The sequence below is a fragment of the Rana temporaria genome, chromosome 4, assembly GCF_905171775.1.
Source record: "Rana temporaria chromosome 4, aRanTem1.1, whole genome shotgun sequence".
Taxonomy (NCBI): domain Eukaryota; kingdom Metazoa; phylum Chordata; class Amphibia; order Anura; family Ranidae; genus Rana; species Rana temporaria.
In genome coordinates, this window is record NC_053492.1 from 226,292,587 (window position 1) to 226,315,188 (window position 22,602).

The 22,602-nt window shown below is 39.9% G+C and overlaps 1 protein-coding gene across 1 annotated transcript in view; it reads left to right on the forward strand.

The window, feature by feature from the left end:
- Positions 1-22,602, forward strand: part of OGFRL1 (opioid growth factor receptor like 1) — a 73,341-nt gene that overhangs the window by 37,568 nt on the left and 13,171 nt on the right. The window contains exons 2-5 of the mRNA XM_040347754.1: positions 5,286-5,389; positions 11,833-11,914; positions 17,358-17,436; positions 19,830-19,896. Coding sequence (XP_040203688.1) covers positions 5,286-5,389; positions 11,833-11,914; positions 17,358-17,436; positions 19,830-19,896 — 332 coding nt within the window. The remainder of the gene's footprint in view (positions 1-5,285; positions 5,390-11,832; positions 11,915-17,357; positions 17,437-19,829; positions 19,897-22,602) is intronic.

Genomic DNA, 22,602 nt, shown 5'->3' on the forward strand with positions numbered 1-22,602 from the left:
GTATGCCTTATTATAGGCTTACCTGTAGGTACAGGTGGTGTACCAGAGCTTACTACCACTTTAGGTGTAAGTATTGGTTAATGTTAAGTATTACCTTGAGTGGCTAGGTTAAGGGTTAGATTTAGGGGCAGATCCACAGAGATATGCACCCGCGCAGCATATCAGAGATACGCTACGCCGCCGTACCTTACCTGGCTTTAGTTTGAATCCTTAAAGATTTTGCCCCGTTAGTTACGGCGGCGTAGTCTATCTCTGGCGGCGTAACGACGCGTAATTCAAATCGGCAATTAGGGGGCGTGTTTCATTTAAATGAAGCGCGTCCCCGCGCCGAATGAACTGCACATGCGCCGTCCCTAAATTTCCCGCCGTGCATTGCGCTAAATGACGTCGCAAGCACGCCATTTTTTTTTAACATAGACGATTCACGGACGACTTACGCAAAAAAAAATTCAAAATAAACACGGGAACGATGGCCATACTTAACATGGCAAGTCTAACTATACGCCGCAAAACACCAGCTTTAACTATACGCCGGAAAAAGCCGACTAGAGACGACGTAAGAGAATGCGACGGCCGCGCGTACGTTCGTGGATCGTCGGAAATAGCTAATTTGCATACTTGACGCAAAGTATTGCATCTAAGATCCGAAGGCGTACGAAGCCATACACCTGTCGGATCTAACCCAGATGCCGTTGTATCTTGGTTTGAGGATTCAAACCAAAGATGCGACGCAGGAAATTTGAAAGTACGCCGGCGTATCAGTAGATACGCCGGCGTACTCACTCTGTGGATCTGCCCCTTAGTTTTTATTTATAGGTTCATGGAAGCTGCCCTTGTTGTCTTTCATCAAAAAACACTAGTTCCCTGGCTGTATGTGACTTTTATAGTTTCTTTAACCTGGAAAAGGTTCACAGGTTAGTAGGAGTGAAGTCAGAACTCCTAACTTACATACTTGTTCCTTGTCAATGCCTCAAAGTATTGAAGTTATTGGAGAAGAATGACAGCCAGAGGTCAGGAATGTCATTAGCTATATTTTCTCATTGATTTATAAAAGCATGTACAGTAAAACCTTAGTTTGAGAGTAACTTGGTTTGAGAGCGTTTTGCAAGACAAGCTAAATTTTTTTATACATTTTGACTTGAAATACAAGCAATGTCTTGATATAAGACCCGCCGATAAGGGGGGTGGTCTGGTGGTTATGAGCAAAATATATTACAATGAGGAAATTAATAGATTGCTATCGGACAGGTCCACTTACAAACTATTGAACAATGATCCTGTATTCCTTTATAAGAATGAGCTTCAATCACTTATTAAACAGGGCCTCACTACAAGGGTATTAAACAAGAAAGAATCGCTATATTTGGATCCCAGTGTGTGCAGAAGGCCCATTATTTATTTTTTGCCTAAGGTGCGTAAAAATGCTTTGACCCCTCTGGGTCGACCCATTCTTAATGGGATTGATTCAGTTACTGCACGCCTGGGTCAATATATTGATCATTTCCTCAAACCATTGGTTTCTACTACCACTGCTTATCTCAAGGATACAAGACATGCTATCCAAATCATCGAGTCCACGCCAGCCTGTGATAATAGTCTTGTCACGGCTGACATGGGCTCTCTATACATAATTATAGGTCACCAGGACGCTATTGAAGCAGTTAAGTGGGCCTTGAGTTCTTCTGATTTACCCATCTCACTGCAGGGCTTCCTTGTGGATGCATTGGATTTCTGTTTGTCTAAGAATTACTTCTGGTATGACCATAGGTTCTTCCTACAAACTTTTGGCGTCGCTATGGGTGCACGTTTTGCACCCATCGTCGCCAATCTATTCATGGCATTATGGGAAGAACAGGTCATATTTAGTGAGAGACCAGCACAACTAAAACGTTATTTTCGTTATATTGATGACCTGATTATTATTTGGGAAGGTAATCTAAGTAGTTTACAACTTTTTATGGCCAAATTAAATGGGAATAATAAGAACATTAGATTGACCTGGAATTCAGATGCCTCCTGTGTGGCCTTTTTAGATTTGGAAATTTTCAAGGAAGGTTCCTGTTTCAAAACTATTTTTTTAAACAGTCTGATAGAAACGGTACATACCCTTAGATAGCTGCCATCACAAATCATGGCTGTGCAACATCCCTAGAGGTCAGTTTATCCACCTGCGGCGTAATTGTACCGTAGGGTCGGACTATTATGCACAGTCAGATATCCTTGCGGAGCGCTTTCTGCAAAAAGGATATAATAAAGAGGAGATTGTTGGCGAAATTAAAAAGGTTGGCGACGTGGATCGAGGACCCCTGGTGATGGGCTCTCGGCCAAAATGACCATCAAAGACAGGCGATACCCAACTCCGGATCATTCTTGACTATAATATCCAACATAAGAAATTTGAGAAAATTGTTATGAAGCATTGGAATATTTTGCAGAAGGATCAGGTGTTGGGTACAATCATACCGCTACGTCCCAGGTTTATTTATCGGAAGGCACCCACATTGAGGGATGTTTTAGCCCCGAGTGTAGTAGACCCTCCGGTTGTAAAAGTATGAGGGATTTTTCCCCTTTTAACTGTCTTCTATGCGTGTGGGAGGTGCCCACCCTGCAAGAAGTGTAGACAAAGGGTTAAAAAACTTAAGGAGTTTGTAGCTTCGACTACTGGGAATACCTACCCTATTAAAAGTCTCATTACTTGTAATACTGTAGAAGTAGTGTATGTTCTCCAATGTGACTGTGGTTTACAGTATATTGGGAGGACCTCTAGACCTCTCCATGTACGCATTGGAGAGCATGTTAATAACATTATGAAAGGTTTGAGAACCCATAACATATCCAAACATTTTCGACAGTTTCATAATAGGGACCCTAAATGCTTAACATTTTAGGGACTTGAGAAGGTGCAGCCTCACTGGAGAGGGTGGAATTTTTTTCGCCAACTTTGGTTTCATGAAAGTCGGGTTCTTGTGCCGGGGGGCCTGAACGTCGAGTTCGACTTGAACTGCTTTATTTCCAATAAATGATAGGGTTATGGTTTTCATTATTGTATTTTTATATACCGTTGGGAGTATTAGGGAAATATTTTCAGTATGTTACCTTACCCATCCTCTTGTTTCCTGTTAAGATAATATATAGTTTTATATATCTAGCCCTGTTCTATACATTTTGAAATATTCTTTATTTAGGGTTGTATTTGTGTTTTATTAAAAATGCATATTTAAGGTGTATATTTGCATATATTTGCATGAAAGGTCGCGGGTGTATGTCTACAGTATACTATGATTAAAATGCTCCATGTTACACATGGGTATTTTTAGTATTTATGCTAGTCTTATCGCGACCCCAGGGATAGATGTGTCATAATTCAGGCGATGGGGTGTGTGTTTTTGCCTGTGCTTCCAATGGGGGCCGGCCGAATCACCGTAACTCTCTCCTTGGTTACCAGACTGGCATTTATAGACGCTGGGTGACGTACTAGCTCCACCCACTGCTGACGAAGTCCAATACGGACGTAACGTGCGTACGGGGAAGGAGTTTTTCCTGTGACATCACCCACGTCCTTTCTGCTGCTGCTCGTGGCTGTGGCTCCGAGTTTTTATTTTATTTTACATTGCCTATCGCCTACTGGCCAGTTGTTTTCTGGCAGATTGTCTGCAGACATACCAGACTGACTGTACCTTTCCCTGGAATAAATACAGTCTACACTTAGAACATGTTTTCATTTTTTATTCCGCATTGGACCTACTATTCACTGCTGCATTGGACTCCACTGCACCATCTCCCTTATGGTGAGAACAAGCTGTCTTTGACCACTTGTGAAAACATATGGTCCAACTCATCTGGTAAGGAGGCACTTCTTATATCGGTGGAGGATATCATCACATTTGCCAAAGATTTTTGCTATCTCACTGGGTGTCATCTTAATTCTTGATTCTTCAGTCAAGGACTTTATTTGCGCTGCACTTTTATTATTATTTATCATTTGTACGTTTTGAGTCTTTTTGTGATTGCCTCTGTTGGTGTTCAGCTTGCAATCACTTTAGTTTTATTTGTAACATTTTTGCGCCGATTGCTGTTTTTTCTAGTATTGATATAAGAGCATAAAATAGAAGAGACGCCTCTAAATGTAGAAATATGGTTACATTTATTGAAGGTACAACATTTAGAAACCCACATGGTTGATGATTAAAACAGGCACATCTAAGTATGCAGGCATCCGGGTAAAGCTGTCCACATAGACCATTCTCCTCATCGCCAATGATGTTGTCCCTTCCACGAGCGGTTCAAGCCTCGCTTTCAGATCACTCTACTGCAGGGTAGTCTTCCCGTTCACGATTGCAGGATGGTCTATGTGGACGGCTTTACTCCGGATGCCTGCATACTTAGATGTACCTCTTTTTATCAACTATGTGAGTTGCTAAATGTTGTACCTTCATTAAATGTAACCATATTGCTACACTTAGAGGCGCCTCTCTTCTCTTTTATACTCTGTAGCTCCTGCTGGATTTTGCTTTTAATCCCCTTGGGGAGGCTTCTATTTTTGGATGGTCATTTTATGGTTACACAACCTGGTCACATTGCTATAATCTTTTTATATGGACTATAAACTGAATCATTTATGAATAAATGGTCTTGGAATGAATCATTTGAGTTTATATTATATCTTATGGGAAAATTTGCTTTGATGTACAAGTGCTTTGTATTACAGGCATTCTTCCAGAACTAATTATGCTCGCAATCCAAGGTTTTACTGTATTATTTGAAATAATTGTGTGCTGTGTAATCTAAGCTGTGTGCCCATCAGACTGGGGGGCAGTGTTGATAAGGCCTGACAGCACAGGAGACGGGGTACAGATGTAAGCCTCTACTTGAATTGTATACTGTTGTTGGGAGCCATCAGGTATACAGTAGAGTGCAGTAAATGTTTGTACAGCACTGCACATAAAGACTGCTCTTGGGAAAGATACTAATTGTTCCCTAGACAGATCTCACTACGCTCCTGCTTTCCTGTACCTGTGTCATTTGCATTATTCTGAGTCATTCAGTCTAACATCATGGGGGATCAGACAGATCCCACTGTTTTCCATTTAAATAGGAAGACGCACAAATGAGAACTCCCGTACAGAAAACCAGCTCAGGAGACACGTGGGGAATATTTTGCTCAGTGATAATGATCTGTGTAGATTTTCTTCAATGGGAAACCATATTTAAACCTTTAGGTAAATGTGTTGCTTTCCCACAGTGAAATCTATGGGGTTTTTATTACTGTGCTTTTAATCTTTCAATCTGTATTTTTCAGAATGACAGCAATGCATTGGAACAGAACATCAAACCAAAGAGAAGCTTTTATGCAGCAAGAGATTTGTACAAGTATCGACACCAATACCCAGTAAGATTTCTATGGCATCCTTTTCCTCTATCAGTTTGTTTTTCAAAGTGTCTTCTTTGTGTTCCAATAGAACTAAACAGAAAGGGTCACCATTGCTCATTTGCAAAAATCATAATTTCAGCGTTTGAATTGTTATAACATGTACCCTTACCCCTTAGGGACTATTTAAACAAGAACAATCGGATGTGGGTTTTCCTACATCCAATTCACGTCGGGAGAGTGTGAATGGCTCTCAATGGAGCAGGCTTACACACCTCTGGGGTGGTCGCGGTCCGAATTGCAGAGTGTGAACCCAGCCTTAAAATATCTAAATTTTGCATTCCATTCATATCTCATCCCCGGTCTTTTTTTTTCTTTTGAGGAGACTTTGGGTTTGATTTACTAAAACTGGAGCGTGCAAAATCTGGTGCAGATCTGCAAGGAATTGAATCGGCTTCCAGGTTGTATTAGCAAAGCTTATTTGAACAAGCTGAAGTTAGAAGCTGATTGGCTACCATGCACAGCTGCACCAACTTTCGCACTCTGCATTTTTTTTGTAAATCAACCCCTGTGATTCTCTGGGGTTGATTTACTAAAGGCAAACCTACTGTGCACTTTGCAAAATGCAGTTGCACTCCTCAAGTGCAGTTGCTCCAGAGCTTTGTAAATGAGGTAAAGCTTCACTTTGCAAAACATACCCAATTACAGGGGCGGACTGACAACTCATGGGGCCCCCGGGCAATAGAAGATTATGGGGCCCCTGGGCTTACAGATAGCCACCACGCCAGGAGGCAGTGCAGAGGCGGGGCAGCTAAAATCTCTGGATTTTCACATCAAAAGCATGTCGGTTTCGGACATATCAGGGACAGATGTAAAAAAAAACACAGATTTTTACATACTGTCCCTGTTTTTACTGAGCCTGGCAACCCTGATGGGGCCCCCTAGTGGCATGGGGCCCTCGGGCAGTGCCCGAGTGACTCAATGGTCAGTCCGCCCCTGCCCAATTACATGCAAGGCAAAAAAAAAAAATTGCATTTTTGCTTGCACATGATTGGAAGACAGAAGTCAGCGGAGCTTTTGCTCATTTACTAAAAGTGTGAGTATTTGCCTTTAGTAAATCAACCTCTCTGCCTCTTCTTGAGGTTTTCATATAGCCCAACGGGCACCAAGCTATTTCCAGTCTGGAGGGTGTCTACCCGGCAGTCTTTCCTTCCTGCAGGGGGGTGCTATGGGTGAGGGACAGTGCCGAAAGCTACACTTTATGCTACTGTAATATATCCCATAGTTGGTGGTTATAGTGTAGTGTATTTAAGAACAGCAGTTTGTGGAATGAATTTGCACATATTTGCTCATATTTGATGACTCTTACAACATGTTTTTTACGTAGTTATGCACCTAGCAAATTCCCCATGTCGTGCTAACTACTAATTGTTAGATTTAATACTTAGACTTCATTCAAACATGTGTAAAAAATATGTGTTTTTTTTAATTAGACATCTAAACCCAGCTGCATTGTTTTCAATGTAATTATTCACACAGGTGCATAAACATGAGCTGCTTTCAGATCCATAACACATAATCCAAAAATCTGCATCTAAGAACCTGTGCTTTAAGCACTTATGCATATAAACACATTTATGTGCGTTTGTACAAGCGTAAGTCTGAACAAAGAGGGAAAATGAATTATTATAAAAACAAGTTATGTACTCTTACGCTTCTTTTTACATATTTTCAATGCATCTATACACAAGACTTTTATTGGTCGTTAGGCAGGAACTTTTCTCCTAGAAAACACATGTGTGTAATAACAGCAGTATATATTTTTTTCCCTGTGAATGAAGCCCTATATTTGGTGTAAAACCATGCAATATTCACAAAGAACTATCAGTGTTTATTGAATCGTGAATGGCTACAAATACTTAATTGAGGTGTTTGCATAAAGTTGTAATAGAACAGTGCGGTTTAAAATAATAAGTATAATAGGTCTGTGACAGGAGTACAAGGCAAGCACATGGATTTTCAAACTGTATCCTCCATACCTGGATTGTGAGAATCCTGCGAGCTACCTAGTGCAAATATAATATATATTTTTTTAAATTAAATTAAAAAGATGATCAACAAATGAAAGTAAAAGTGACAGCTGCTAGCGCTTATCACGTCTCATATACCGTGTGAAGCCAATTAAATTAATGTGCTGCGCTATCTCACCCAAAATCTTCCCAAATTAAAATGAATGACATATATTTTATCTGTAAATTATACTATGATATATGTCACACACCGCTGTAAATATATATCAATGTAAATTATTATACTGTATGAAAACATGCAAATACCATGTTTCCCCGAAAGTAAGAACTACCCTGAAAATAAGGCCTACCTTAGTTTTCCAAGAGAGCTGCAATATAAGCCCTAGTTTGAAGTGGTTGTCTCCTCCTCTTCTCCTGCCTGTCAGCAGGGGATCTCGACCCCCCCCCCCTCTCTCTGCAATGCTCAGATCGTGAAACAGAGCTCAGGTGGTCTATGGAAGCCCAGAGCGGCACTCCGATCTCCTTCTCCTGCCTGTCAGTGGGGGATCTTGGCCCCCCTCCCTCTGCATTGCTTGGCTCATGAAAGTAAGCTCAAGCAGGCTACAGAAGCCCAGAGCAGTGCTATAAGAAATGTACCTGACACAATAGATTACAGAAACACACCTTTCCCACCATATACTACTGTAACAGAGAGGGGTCTAGCAGCCCACAACCACTTTTACTTTACTTCACACAGGGGATTCTTGTCAGACAGTGAGGGAGAGGGGTAGAGAAGACTGACAAAATTAATATAAGACCCGGGCTTATTTTCAGGTAAACACGGTAAATCAAATGTATAAATATAGTGCCACACAGTAGGATATAATAAATGGATAATTCGTAAAATTATAGTGCCACAAACGTGAATCATAAAGTGCTGCAGTGCATAAAACAGTGATATTCTAATTCAAGATGGAAAATCGGTCCAATGTAGTTGATATAAAGTTCTTTGATATATATATATATATATATATATATATATATATATATCTATATCTCTATATCTCAATTTAGTGACTTAAAAAAAATGTGACAAACAGCTTGCTTCGGTGTTCACACTCTGGTTCTCCCCACCCTCAGGTAATGGCTGCTCACCTCTGAGCGTGTGACCTCACAGCTAAGTTTGGTCAAATACGCTTATGAATAGTAGCCTACATACCTCATAAATTTAACATAAATTTTAACTCAGAGAACATTCATTAAACAATCATGTTCCCTTCTGTTTGTCACAACTGGGTGACTGACACAGTTAGTGTGTAAAGCTAGCTGTAGGCTAGTAGAATTTTATTTGAAATTGTTAATGTTTGAAATGTTTGTCTAATCGTTAGTAGGATCAAAGTGACTTTTGTTTATGAATGCAGTGAAGAGAAAATCTGAAGGAGCAGGGTAGAATTTTTTTTTTTATTGGGAAAGTCCATTCAAACCAAAACTAAATGTTAGAAGCAAAATAAGTACTTTTCCAAACAAGGTTTATTGAAGAAAAATATTTTGCATACAGTTATATAGCTTAACAACATCTTAGTCGTGCAATTGGTAAGGTACGACATTCAATATAAGAGATATTATGAATATAACTAATTGCAACAAGCTTCCATCTTAAAGAAACAATGAAAATTAAAACGGTTTATATCGATCATCTGTAGCATCAAGTATCTGGGAAAATCCCAGTCTAATAACAAGGAGGATATTTGAAGAATGCAGAAAAAAAAGGGCAGGTGTCAAGAGGGAGGGGAGAGCACAAAGCATAGGTACTTTTGAACAACACACGTCAAATAATCATATGTACTAAGAATTTTTGTGCAAATGTTGAAATTTTATTGTATAACCATCTTTAGTACTGCAATAATCTCTGTTTTATATGGTTTATAATTCATAGGTAATTTGCAATTTCTTGTAATTATGAGGCGATGATTATGGTTTAGGCAATGTGTTTTCTCATATATGTTCTTTTTGTCAAACATAATCTGCATGTATATTTATAGCAAATAGTGGAATGGAGTTATCTTTCAGATAGACGGTATACCGTGGGGAATTTTTTTTTAATTCTAACCTGTTAAGATAGAAATATGGGAGCTGCCAATGGCAAAATGTTATGGTTAAGGGGGGAAGATTTGTGGCTTCCATCCTCATTCTTGCTTCACTGTTAGGCCCCGTACACACGACCGAACATGTCTGCTGAAACTGGTCCGCGGACCAGTTTCAGCAGACATGTTCGGTCGTGTGTACGGCCGACCGGACAGGTTTCCAGTGGACATTTGTCCAGCCGACCGTTTTCCAGCGGACAAAAATCTCTTAGCATGCTAAGAAACATGTCCGCTGGAAGCCTGTCCTTTGGACATGTTCGGTCGTCTGTACAGACTCACCGTACATGTCCGCTCGGTCGCCATCCCTCGAATGCGTCAAAGTGATTCGACGCATGCATGGAAGTATTGACCTCACCGCATAATTGGCACGGCGACGGCACGGCCACGTCACCGCGTATCGTGTACGCGCGGATTTCTGTCTGATGGTGTGTACAACCATCAGACAGAAATCTCTGGCGGACATGTCCGCTGAAAACGGTCCGGCGGACCTTTTTCAGCGGACAGTCCGTCCGTGTGTACGAGGCCTTAGAGTTTCTGACCTGAAATAAGTATGCAGGTTTAAGAGTTACAAATGCATTGCCTGAATACTTGTTCTTTTGACTTACTAGAGTAGCATAAAATGAAAGGCAATGATAACCCACACATATGCTTACATTTAAAGGCAAGTCAGCATTGATAATCCCCAAACTTCTATTCTGACAGGATCTCCTTCTGCAGTAATGGTAAAGAATATGCAGTATTGATAGCCACAAATGTTTTATTTCCCCATACAAAATTGCTTCTGATACATCCATTGTTAATGATGATACTTGTTAAGTGCGGCGCTATGGGATATAACTCAACACAGTGATGGAAATAACATACAAATAATAACAAATAAAAATGTGATGAAGTCCATATGTGAAAACTGATTATCATAAAAGTGATACAAAATAAGAATCCACTGTAGTGGAAATAGTCAGTGAAAACAAGTGTAAAAACTCTCCAGTCGCTTAAAACATCTAACATGTAAGGTGGGGTACTCTCACCATGTATGGTGGACTCCAGCTGCTTTACAGCAGTGAGTCAAAAGCGCTTGTTGGTCTCTCAGGACCTTGGTCTCTGCAACCAGGATTCCCCGAATGTTGGTGCGTTTCTCAATCCTTAAGATGGAATCAGGAACGGTATAAACGGCAGGAACCAAACCAATCTGGTTTCAAATGCAGGGACACAGGAAACAGGTGGTTCAAATGAACTCGAAAATGGAAAAAGAAAAAGAGTGCTCCAATGGTGCAGGTCAAAACAAACCCTGACAGGTTTTATTTAAAAGGTCATAATACATGACAAAAGATAAAAATGAAGGTGATCACATGAATAAAAGCAGTATGGAGTGCTATAATGCAAACCCGACGCGTTTCAGCTCAAACAGCCATCAACAGGGGCATATCATTGCACTCTTATACAAGAAATAACAGTCCAACACTCCCCAGATGATGCGGAGTCAGAACAGAATGTAGTATAAAGTACTTCCTTAAAAAACATCTGACACAATATCATTTGAATTAATATAAAAATTCTAGCTTAAACATACTTAAATGTATCCGAAATGTAATGTTAGCATAACACCAATTTTAAAATGTCACAACATTGATGACCAATCACAATCATAATTCACGAATGCCTGAACATTCTTTTATCCAAATAAAATACAATTTTCAATATTAAATTATAACACTGCAAACCGCATAATATCAAAGATGACATCATGGCGTCCACACCAATGCTCCTCAGAAGGAGGAGCAGCAGTGCCATCACGTCAGCACTGGGGCGCCTACAGATGACATCACGGCGCAAGCGCGATGCACACAAATCCGCTCCACCAATCTGATCGCCGAAAGCGGACCATGTGATCGCAACCCAAGGTCACATGATCGGAGTGGTAAGAGTACCCCACCTTACATGTTAGATGTTTTAAGATCCCTTCAGACAATCAATTATTCGTCAGTCCATACCAGCGACTGGAGAGTTTTTTTCACAGACTATTTCCACAACAGTGGATTCTTATTTTGTATCACTTTTGTGATATTCAGTTTTCACATATAGACTTTATCACATTTTTATTTGTTATTATTTGTATGTTATTTCCATCACTGTGTTGAGTTATATACCATAGCGCCTCACTTAGTTTCTATATTTTTCCTTTGGCTTTGTTTGTTTGTTTGTGTGCTGGCTGCTTTATATTCACTTTGGTTTAGCACAGTTTTTTTCCCATATATAATGATGATACTTGGTTCAGGCAGAATATCACTAGGTATTTTTCTTTGTTTTCCAGCAGAATTTCAAAGATCTACGTTGTCAAAATGACTTGTGCAATCTCAGATTTTACATGAACAAGATCCCTTTTAAGCCTGATGGTATGTTAATGGTGGAATTAAGTTTACATGCATTATAAATAGTGTGAATAGAGAAGAATTAGATAGCTGCATTTGTATTAAAAATGCTAAATGGGCATCAGTTGAGCAGTGGTGGTGGTGGTAGTAGTAGTAGTAGTAGTAGTAGTAGTAGTAGTAGTAGTAGTAGTAGTAATAGTTTAAATTAGAAACTATAAAGGTCTTGGGTCAGTGTTATTTTGTTTTTGTATGGTGTGTGTGTGTGTGTGTGTGTTGTGTTTTTTTTTTTTACTATTATTTTAAAATATTTATATTATATGTGAATTTAATATAGGGTGACTGGTGTCACAAACTGTTAAAAAACAGACAGAAGCTGTTTGTGTTCAGGCTCTCTTTTATACAGCCCAGTGTGAACAAAGTATTTTAGGGAGTAGGGATAAGTCAATTCTATGGCATATACTGGTATGCATGTACAGTATGTAAACTTCAGCTTAAAGAATTGAGCTCTGTAAAGAGACTTTATGTCTAGACTTTATGTCTAGATGCATATAAATATGAATATGCATTATTTAATGTTCACCTGGCTAGACAAAATGAAATGGGGGGGGGGGGGGGGGTTACTAATCAAACTTACATTTTTCAACCTTGAAGATAATAAGGAAAAGTGTAAAAAGTTATTCATAAACACTCTCTGTATCGAAAGTCCTTTAAATATCTATGTATATGGATCCTAAGTTTAAGTGAGAGCTTCATCTTTTTTTTCTTCGCTAAAAGTAAAATTTTCACATATGCTCTCATCAGGGGCTATAATAAGTGAAAGTGGAAATTCATCCGCTGTGGGTCCCTAACTGTGATGTCCTGTTTAGCTGCTGAATTGTTTACATTTTTTAAATGAAGAATTTAGAAAGTAGAGTCACTTAGATTTTAAAAAGAGCAGGCAGTGACTGTAGCATAGCCTCAAACCTTCAACTAACAAATCATAATGCTGAATGAGATTTGAGAAGGAATTTTTTTTTTTTTTCGTTTTTAAAATGAGTTTTTTTATTAATGATAAAAATAAGATTTGAATGCAGGGTAAGCCCTCATGTTTTGCAGGGTTTTAGAACTCCTTTTCTGGATATTCTTCTCCAGCTACAGCAGTTGGGAAACCTAGTCGCTGCTAGCCACCGTTTTTTTGGTAGAAAATCCTTTCTATATAGTATCTACATACATAATATTTGAAAAGCATTTAGTCTCTTGCCTATGAGAAATATTTGTTATTCATTAAAAATGAAAATTGTTTAAGGTTCTGAATACCCCTGCAAGACTGTATATTCTACATATCACACAGTATTAATATTTACAACACTTAAAGGGGTTGTAAAGGTTCCTTTTATTTTTAAAACAAACATGTCGAACTTACCTCTGCTGTGCAGTTGGTTTTGCACAGAGTGGCCCTGATCCTCCTCTTCTGGGGTCCCTCCATGGCGCTCCTGGTTCCTCCTTATCTTGAGTGCCCCGTCGGAGAAGCGCTTTGAGACACCCGTATGGGCGCACTCCTGTGTCCTGCTGCTGCGTCTGCTGCGTCTGGTGACACAGACAGCAGGACTACTCTCCGCCCCAAGCGCCTGTGTCATTGGATTTGATTGACAGCAGCATGAGGCTGCACTGCTGTCAATCTATCTAATCAGGAGTAGCAACAGGAGGAAGGAGATGGACAGCCGCACTCCGAAATAACTTTTCAAAAAAGTTGTCTTTTATTTTCAAGCAGGAACATGCATAATCACCACAACCATAAACCAGGACAGCCGACTAGTTTTGCACTCTTGCTAGTGCTTAATCATGGCCTATCTAATCAGGACACGAGACACCGGCTGGAACTGGTTTGCTTGTTGCCTTTGCAGAAATTACAGGGCTCAGGTAAGTATAGGGGGGCTCGGGGGCGCTGCTGCACTAAAGGTTTTTCACCTTAATGCATAGAATGCATTAAGGTAAAAAATGCTAAGGTTTACAATCCCTTTTTAAACTGGCCATATTCTAGAAACATTTTGTTTGACAACTTTAGTGTCTGGAATGTGTTTGATTTTTGAATTGTTAGTGGAGTAAAACTGACGTTTGTTTTTAACTTCAGTTACGAGACTACACGAAGGAACATGATGGAAAAATGTTATTGCACAAATTTCTAATTTCAAATTTCCAAACCGTGAATGTGACTTTTGTTTGGAAAATTACATTCATTCTAAAATCTAATTTTAAAATTAAATGAAAATGTGAAGTACTTTTAAAATTACATTTGTCAAGTCATCGAATGTACTGATCAAATTTTTATTTTCCAGTGACTTTTATTGTTTCGAATTCGGTAATAGGAAAAGACATTTTAACATTAAAGTACCGTATTTATCGCAGTATAGCGCGCTCCCGCGAATACCGCGCACCCCTAAAGTTGCCCCCGAAATTCCTGTAAAAAAAAATGTTATATGATTTTATTACTTACAGTTTTGGTGTCTTCCCAGCGTCCATCGTCCGGTCCGGCGTCCATCTGCGGCCTCGGTGGTGTCCTCCCGGCTTCTCCAGCGCGCGCCTCAAGTCGAGTCCCCGCTTCCCGCGCTCAGGTCGAACGCCTCCGCCGACATATACCGAGTGCAGTACACTCGGGTAAATTCGGCAAGGCTCGGCTTCGCTCGCGCTCACGCTCTGTGACGTTTATGCGTGAGCACGAGCGAAGCCGAGCCTAGCCGAATGTACCCGAGTGTACTGCACTCGGTATATGTCGGCGCAGGATTTCAAACTGAGCGCGGGAAGCGGCTATCGGCGTATATCGCGCACCCACGATTTTCCCCTTATTTTAAGGGGAAAAAAGTGCGTAATATACGCCGATAAATACGGTATGTAAACTTCTGTATAAGTCGCATCAGAAACAATGGTTTACTTGTTGTTTGCTATTGGTTACAACACAAATTCCAGCAAGAAAGATGTGTGTTATAAACTGATAAGAATTTTAATAAGAATGTTCGTACAAACATTTATTTGAAAATATACTAGTGTATACCCAGCTTTAGAAATACACTTGAAATCATGTTAGTTACAAAGGGCCAGATCCACGTAGCCCGGGCGCAACTTAACTTTCCCGATTTAAGTTACACCGCCGCAATTTTTCCAAGTTAGTGCCCGATACACAAAGCACTTACCTGGAAATTTGCAGCGGTGTAACTTAAATCCGTCCGGCGCAAGGCGGGCCCAATCGAATGGGGCGAGTCCCATTTAAATTAGGCGCGCTCCCGCGCCGGACGTACTGCGCATGCTCCGTCAGGTAAATTACCCGACGTGCATTGCGCTAACTGACGTCGCACCAACGTCATTTGCTTAGACGTTAATGTAAATGGGGTCCAGCGCCATTCACGGACGTCTTACGCAAACGACGTTGAGGTTTAAATTTCGACGCGGGAACGACGGCCATACTTAACATGGCTTAAGAGAACTAGGGCTCAGCCCTAGTTTTACGCGGCGTAACCCGACGGAAACTACGTAGATTTAGATTGACGGGCCATTCGGGACGTTCGGGGATCGCCGTAAGTCTTAATTTGCATATTCTACGCCGGCCGCAATGGCCTCGCCACCTAGCGGCCGGCCTAGAATTGCATCCTTAAGATCCGACAGTGTAATTCAATTACACCTGTCGGATCTTAGGGCTAGCTATGCGTAATTGATTCTATGAATCAGTCGCATAGTTAGAAACAGAGATACGACGGCGTATCAGTAGATACGCCGTCGTATCTCGTTTGTGGATCTGGCCCAAAATGACTTGTTCTCATGTAAACATGCTCATATAAAATGCTAGCAAAACAAATATATTTTTACTGGTCCTCATAATAACCTGGTATAGAAAATGAGGATGTAAAGACTAGGAAACATGTATGCACACAGATAAACAATTGGTTTAAGGACACAAAATACATGTTAGATGTAAGTATAGCATGTTTTACAAGGATCAATTCTAGATCCAGATCATTTTAGGCTTTTCACTGGTAGATTGAATTATTGAAGAATTATTTCCATTGATGTAGATCAGGATTGGTCATAGATTATGGAAATATGTCAACAAAATGGCAAAGCAAAGAATTAAATGTCAGATAAAAAAAAAGTTGTTTGGTTTAAGGTTATTCACCTTGGTCATGGTAGCATTGCCTGCTGTATGTCTAGGGCTGAATCACATTTTTGCAGTGTGTTATTCAAGTTGACAGCAGTGAGGTTCCCCTGCCTCCTTACTGTTATAATACACTGATCCACGCTGCAGCCTACTGTCTTACCCCAGCTAGATTACATAAAATGGGGCTACCACCCTCAGCTGGGTGCTTCCGAGGCTGTGGCCAAACTGCTGACTTCCTACAATGTTTCTGGTCATGTCCAGTGGTTCAAGACTTCTGGGCAGAGGTGGGCTCTTTCATTTCCTCAGCAATGGGTCTCCCAAATATTGTCCATCCCAGGAACTGCCTTCTAGGCATCTTTGGTGACCTACACATACTGTCACATGCTAAGAGACTATGCCACATTCTGTATTTTATGTAAAAAAAAAAAACTATCTTGCTGTCATGGTAGGGAACACAGACTTCTCTGAAATCAATCTGGTTAAAGTTAATTAATGATTCTATACCCCGATATAAACTCACAATTGACTCCGGAAATGGAATAAGACATTTCCCAAAATCTGGGGTAGATGGATAGCTAGTCCTTTGACCCTTCCCCCAAAGTGAACACATCTTAACATTAATTCTTGGTCGTGCCACGTACTTCAATGTACTGATCTTTACTGTTGATCTATGAAGTTCACACTGATAATATAATCGAGTCCTGTACCTGTAATTAATTATCATATGTGATGGATACATTGCCATTTGTTTATTGACTGTAGGAGCGTACTGCCTGTTGATGCATACCAATGAACAACCAAAGTTTTGTTTTCTCTTGTATGAAAAAAAAGTTTAATTCCAGTTAAAACTTTAAAAGCAGTTATAGCAAGACGTATTTTTCCTTTTGAGGTAAAGGTTTATTATAACTGATTAAAAGCTGATCATTGTAAGCATCCCTGTCAGTATTAAATGGTTTGTCTCAACCCTCTAAGTTGGTCTGTTAAAGCGGTGGTTCGCAACCCTTTCCTCAAGTACCCACAACAAGCCATGTTTGCAGATTTTTTTATCTTGCACAGTCAATGGTTTGGTATTTTGGACAGCTATTTTATCTAAGAGAAATTTCCAAAACATGGCCTGTTGGGGGTACTTGAGAACAGGGTTGAGAGGACATTAAAAAAATAACAGTCTTACTAGCATAGAAAAAAAGAATGCATTCACCACATCTAAGAATTGGTAAGCTGCAATTTTATACATTGTTGTTTTGGGTTTAACACTGCTTAAAACGTTTGCTACAGTTAGTAATAGCCAATGCTTATGATTTTTTTGTTTGTTTTTTTGAATGCTGCTTTGTTTTCATTTAGGAGTATATATTGAAGACATTCTAAACAAATGGAAATCAGACTATGATAAATTGGAACATAATCATACTTATATACAATGGTAAGTGCTAGCACCTGCTCTCACTAATATATGCCTGTTATAGTGGAACTTTAAGCAAGCAACTAACTATACTGTGAAAATAGATATGGTTACTATTTTTCCTGCCATGGGAATTGTAATTCTGCACAACCAGTCTTGTGATTTGCACACCTTTGCCACACTGCACAATCTTCTTCCTGGTTCAGTTTTTCTGCTTCCCTGATTACCTCCCTTGTTAGTAGGACAGAGGTGATGATGACAACTATATGACCAATGAACAAACTGAAGCCAGACAAATGATATATGAAGGTGAATTGTTGAGTAGGGAAAATAATTGCTTAAAGGATAAGTTCACCTTTTCGGGCAGAATTTCACTTTTCTTAATAAATAGAAGTGTTTTCAATGTGACTTCAGGCTCAGCTATCCCAGTGTGCTTTTTTTTTCTCATTTATCTCATCCACAGGAGATTTAAAATCTTTTCCAGTTTAGTTGAATTTTTTTTAATGATTTTCATATTCCATCACTTCCTGTAGATTCTCTCAGCTTTCACTTCCTGTTAGGTCATCTTCCAGAACTCTTCACTTCCTTGTTGCAGAGTACATAGGATGGAGTGGATAGGAGCACTCAGTTGCCGGGCCTCGTTCACATTTCCACGTAGCGAAAAACTCATATTCCCACATGCGTTTGTTTTGGAGCGTTTTCACTCATCACGCATAGGGCAGCCTATTCACTTGAATGAGATGCCCTACATGCAGCAATCGCCACAGAGAAGCTCCAGAAATTTTTGGAATTTAAGCATGGGGAGTTACCAAAGTTTTCGGTGCATTGGTCGCATTTGGGGTGCCTTTAACATGTAATGACAACACACAAACTATGCACATTTGCAGCATTTCTGAAATGCATGACAAAGTGTGCATTTTCTGTGTGGTTTGCCATGCGTTTGGAAACACAAAGATGTGAATAGAGCCTAATTGTTCTTGTGTAAACACACCAATTTCACTTTAAATTTCAGGCCCCATTCACACCTAGAGTAGTGGGAGCACATGTTTTTGTTTTGCACATGTTGTGTGTTTGCTTCTGTGTTTGCTGTGCCGTTAACAATTAATGACACTGAAAGCCTCTATAACTATATAACAAAACTATATAATAGAGGGACACACCATTTATCCTATCACTCTGTATCCAATCAGGCAGGCCCTTGCACTACATCAGGGGTGTGCTGTAGGCTGCATGTCCCAGGGAGTTTAGCATGCACCCTGATCCTGTCTGAAGGAACACTGGGGAAGCCAGGCAAATGCCTGTGTGGAGAAAAGCTGGGAGTGCTGTGAAAACTTAGCTGATGGGTGAAGGTGTGCTAATGAGGTCAGCTGGTAAACTCCTTCCTGTGTCTTACTGGTTCCGCTGTCTCTGTCTGTATACCAGGAAGTCTCTGAACCTTTCTAAGAAATTTAATAAGGTCTAAGGGAAGGCCTTGTTTTCAAAATCAAATAAATCTTTTATTTTTTTGCTATTGAGGTACATTAATGGTATATTGTAGGGTGACCAGACATCCCTGGTTTCCGGGGACAGTCCCTGGATTGAGGACACTGTCCCCAGACCAAGTCTGTCCCCAGTTTTGTCCCGGGATTGGATTTGAACAGGGGCTGGGGCAATTTCAAGGACGGTCAGTGCAGAATTAATAAAAAAAATCTGAATTACACCCCCCCTGCTCCTACTAGCTTAGGGGGTGTATTGTTTTTCCATTATCTGTGCCCCTATCTGATGATCATGTGCTAGTTGGAGCGGAGGGAATATTTCTTCAGTTTCGGGTGCCCATTCAGCTCCGCTCGCATGTTCTTCTTTCTTGGCTCAAGTCCTGGCCAGCCGCCTGCCTGCTTATCTCCTTGGCTTCCCTGGTGGAGTGATCTTCCTCCACTCCCCACCCAGTAGTAGCCATGGCCCGGAGAGTAAGACTTGACAGGCTGTGAAGCAGGCGGCGACGGCGGGCAGAGAGTCGCTGATTGCCACCAATACTAGTGAAAAAAAAATATGTCCCCGGATTTCATTTTAAAAATCTGGTCACCTTAGTATATTGGTACATTGGGGAGCTTACTTTAATCAGTAACTACATGTGTTACATGTCTGGTTGTACAAGGTTGAAAGCGTGTGTTAGCTGTTTTGGAAGATAAACAGACATACATGTATTTAAACACTGTATTTAGCTGTTTGCCTGGGATTCACCTCTAGAGCCTGTACCTTACAAGTTTTTACTGTGCATTATATCCTGTGACCAAGATTGTCTTCAGCCCACAGTGCCTCAATAATTATGTGAGTATCACCTTAACCTGTAAAATAACAAATATTTGGAAAAAAAACACCTGAATCTAGGCATTTTGATAACACTCACACTGCAGTGTTTTGTTTTTCTTTTGCAGGCTCTTTCCTCTAAGAGAGCAAGGTTTAAATTTCTACGCCAAGGAACTGACCTCATATGAAATTGAGGTAAACCAGAATTGTTTGTATAATTTTTATGATTACTGGTTTTCATAAAGAAATTCATGAATATTGAAAAATTGTGCAGCCTGCATTTTATAATACTCACTTGTGAAGGCGGGTGTTTCACATAATATATTGTGTACAGTTCCAACTTGAAAGGTGTCTAAATAGTCATTTTTTCCCTCTCTCTCTTATCGCTTTGAGGGTTGACATTTGTTTTCATGGATTTGTGAGAAACCGAGTAGGAGACATCTTTGATGTTCTCAGAAGTGCTTGTGTGACATCTATTAATACATCAAGCTCTAAGAAGATTTTAGAGCAAATGACATGGGAAGACTTCCCTATGCTGGCTTTAATAAGCTGTCACTTTTATAAAACTGTTTAGTGGCTTTTTGCTAATGAGCACAGAGATATGCAAAACAAGGTCTCCAGCTGACGTGCTACCCTCAGATCTATTAAATAAACAATGAATAGTAATAGAATGCTTGTGGAGATTATTTATAATTATCATATTATATTCATGTATTTTTATAAAAACATTTTTAGCAATCTTGTATATTTATTTTCCTACATATTATTTTTTGTTTTATGGTAATTTCATCTGGAAGTTTTTATTAAAATTGAGCAGTATAATTTTGTTTTTGTAGCATTACCTTGGTAATATTAAATCGTCTTAATAATACTCGGTTTGTGATTGTCTGTCTTATATAATTAAACACTGTATTTAAGAGCATAGACAAGTCTAGACAGTGATCCTCTTTCAGTTATTATGGATTTGGCATTAATATTTTTGTATAACTTTAATTTGTAAATTAAGTCCCACACTCAACATGTGTTTTCAAATCCATAATTTTTTGATGGTTGTGCTGCACAATTATAGTTACTGTGGGCCATATTCTGAGTAAATATCCGCCTGCTTCGCTTAGGGCACTTACACTCCGCTGTCCCAACTTACTGGAGCAGGTGTTGTATTCCCCAACCACTTGCTCCATAAGTTGGGACAGCGGAGTGTAAGTGTCCCGGCGTAGCCTGGCGGATCTCCAAGGGGGCGGCTTCTATTCAAATGAAGCGCGCCCCCGATACAAAAGAACTGGGCATGCGCCGGGCTGCAAAAAGCCCAGTGCACATGCTCCAGTTCTCGGCGGAAAACGTCAATGACGCAGACGTGTGCGTCATTGACGTAAAGTCGTATTCAAGAACGACTTACGTAAACGACGTATCCGACGAAAAAACACGACGGGGACCCGACGCCATCCGTAACATGGCCTACGCGAGACTTGCGGAAACTTACCCCTCATATAGCAGGGGTAAGTTTCCGCTTACGCAAACGACGTTAGCGACGGTTACGCGACGCAAACTCGTTCGTGAATCGGCGTAGAAGGATCATTTGCATATGCAAATGACTCCTTCATGTAAATGCCATCTAGTGGCGGCCGGCGTCATTGCATTTAAGATCCGCCAGTGTAAGTGACTTACAGATGGCGGATCTTAAGTGTATCTATGCAAAAATGATTCTAAGAATCAGGAGCATAGATACACGGGTCAAAAAAGGGAGTTACGATGGAGTATCCTGAGTTACTCCATCGTAACTTTACTCAGAATATGGCCCTAAAAGTTGAGAGGCTGGTAGAAAATAAGCTCCAGAGAGAAAAATTAAGGGAGAATGTCTTTCTTTTTCTTTTTCTTTTTTTATCTGGTTTCCAGCTTTTTTTCTTTCCTCCAGCTTTCTGTCTGCAGTTCATCTTACTTCCAGTCATCTTCATAGACGATCAACAGTATACATTTTTAGAGCTGTTTTCACACCATTACACATGGGTTTAGAACATTAGTAATGTTGCTGCGTTTAAATTGATAATTTAATCATGTAATATTTAAAACTTCATACATCAAAGTTTCATGTACACTACAAATTGACAAGCCTATATTAAAGTGGAACTTTAATTTTGTTGAGAAAAAAACACTCCCCTCTGGATGATCTATATATGCAGGGATTTAAAAAAATGTTGTTGCAAATTTATACCTTTTGTTATTCTGAAGAAATAGCCGTTTGTGTCCATGAGCACAGAAAATATGAATGGAAGTGGTTTTATAATTATCAATCAGCTACTGCATCTGTAGGAGGAGACTGGCAGGGTCTGTATCCCTTTAGGGGGTATCTCACCAAAAATTTCTTTTCTGCTACAGGAAATGCCCAAAATCTAGTATATCTTAGTAGGGATTGCTGGAAAAATCAGCAAGCTAATTGCACAAGCAGAAAATTAAATTTCTGGGGTGCGTTCTGTACACCATATGTTGCAGAATGCCTCTATGTTGGCATATTACATTGCATGTTACAGCAAATGACAGCACTGCAGATTGTAAAAGTGATTTTTTTTTTAATAACATTCAATTACAATATAGACTTTTTTACATGCTATTTATTTTCCCAGACAAATTAAGTTACCCTTTAGCTGTATCTGAGCATGCATCCCGAAATGCTATTTAATTTATTTTTATTATTTAGAGCAAGCTAACCCATCTCTCCATGTGCCCATTCGTTATTTTGTTTACAATCACTTTGAAAAACACCTCCTAGCATTTCTTAAATAAGGGCAGATGATTCATGTAGCATTTACTTCCTGGAATCTATCTGCCCTCACTGTGATAACGACCTACAAAATCTTGTAAATGCCCAGTACACTATATAATCTCTCACACAAGTGAGTACACCCC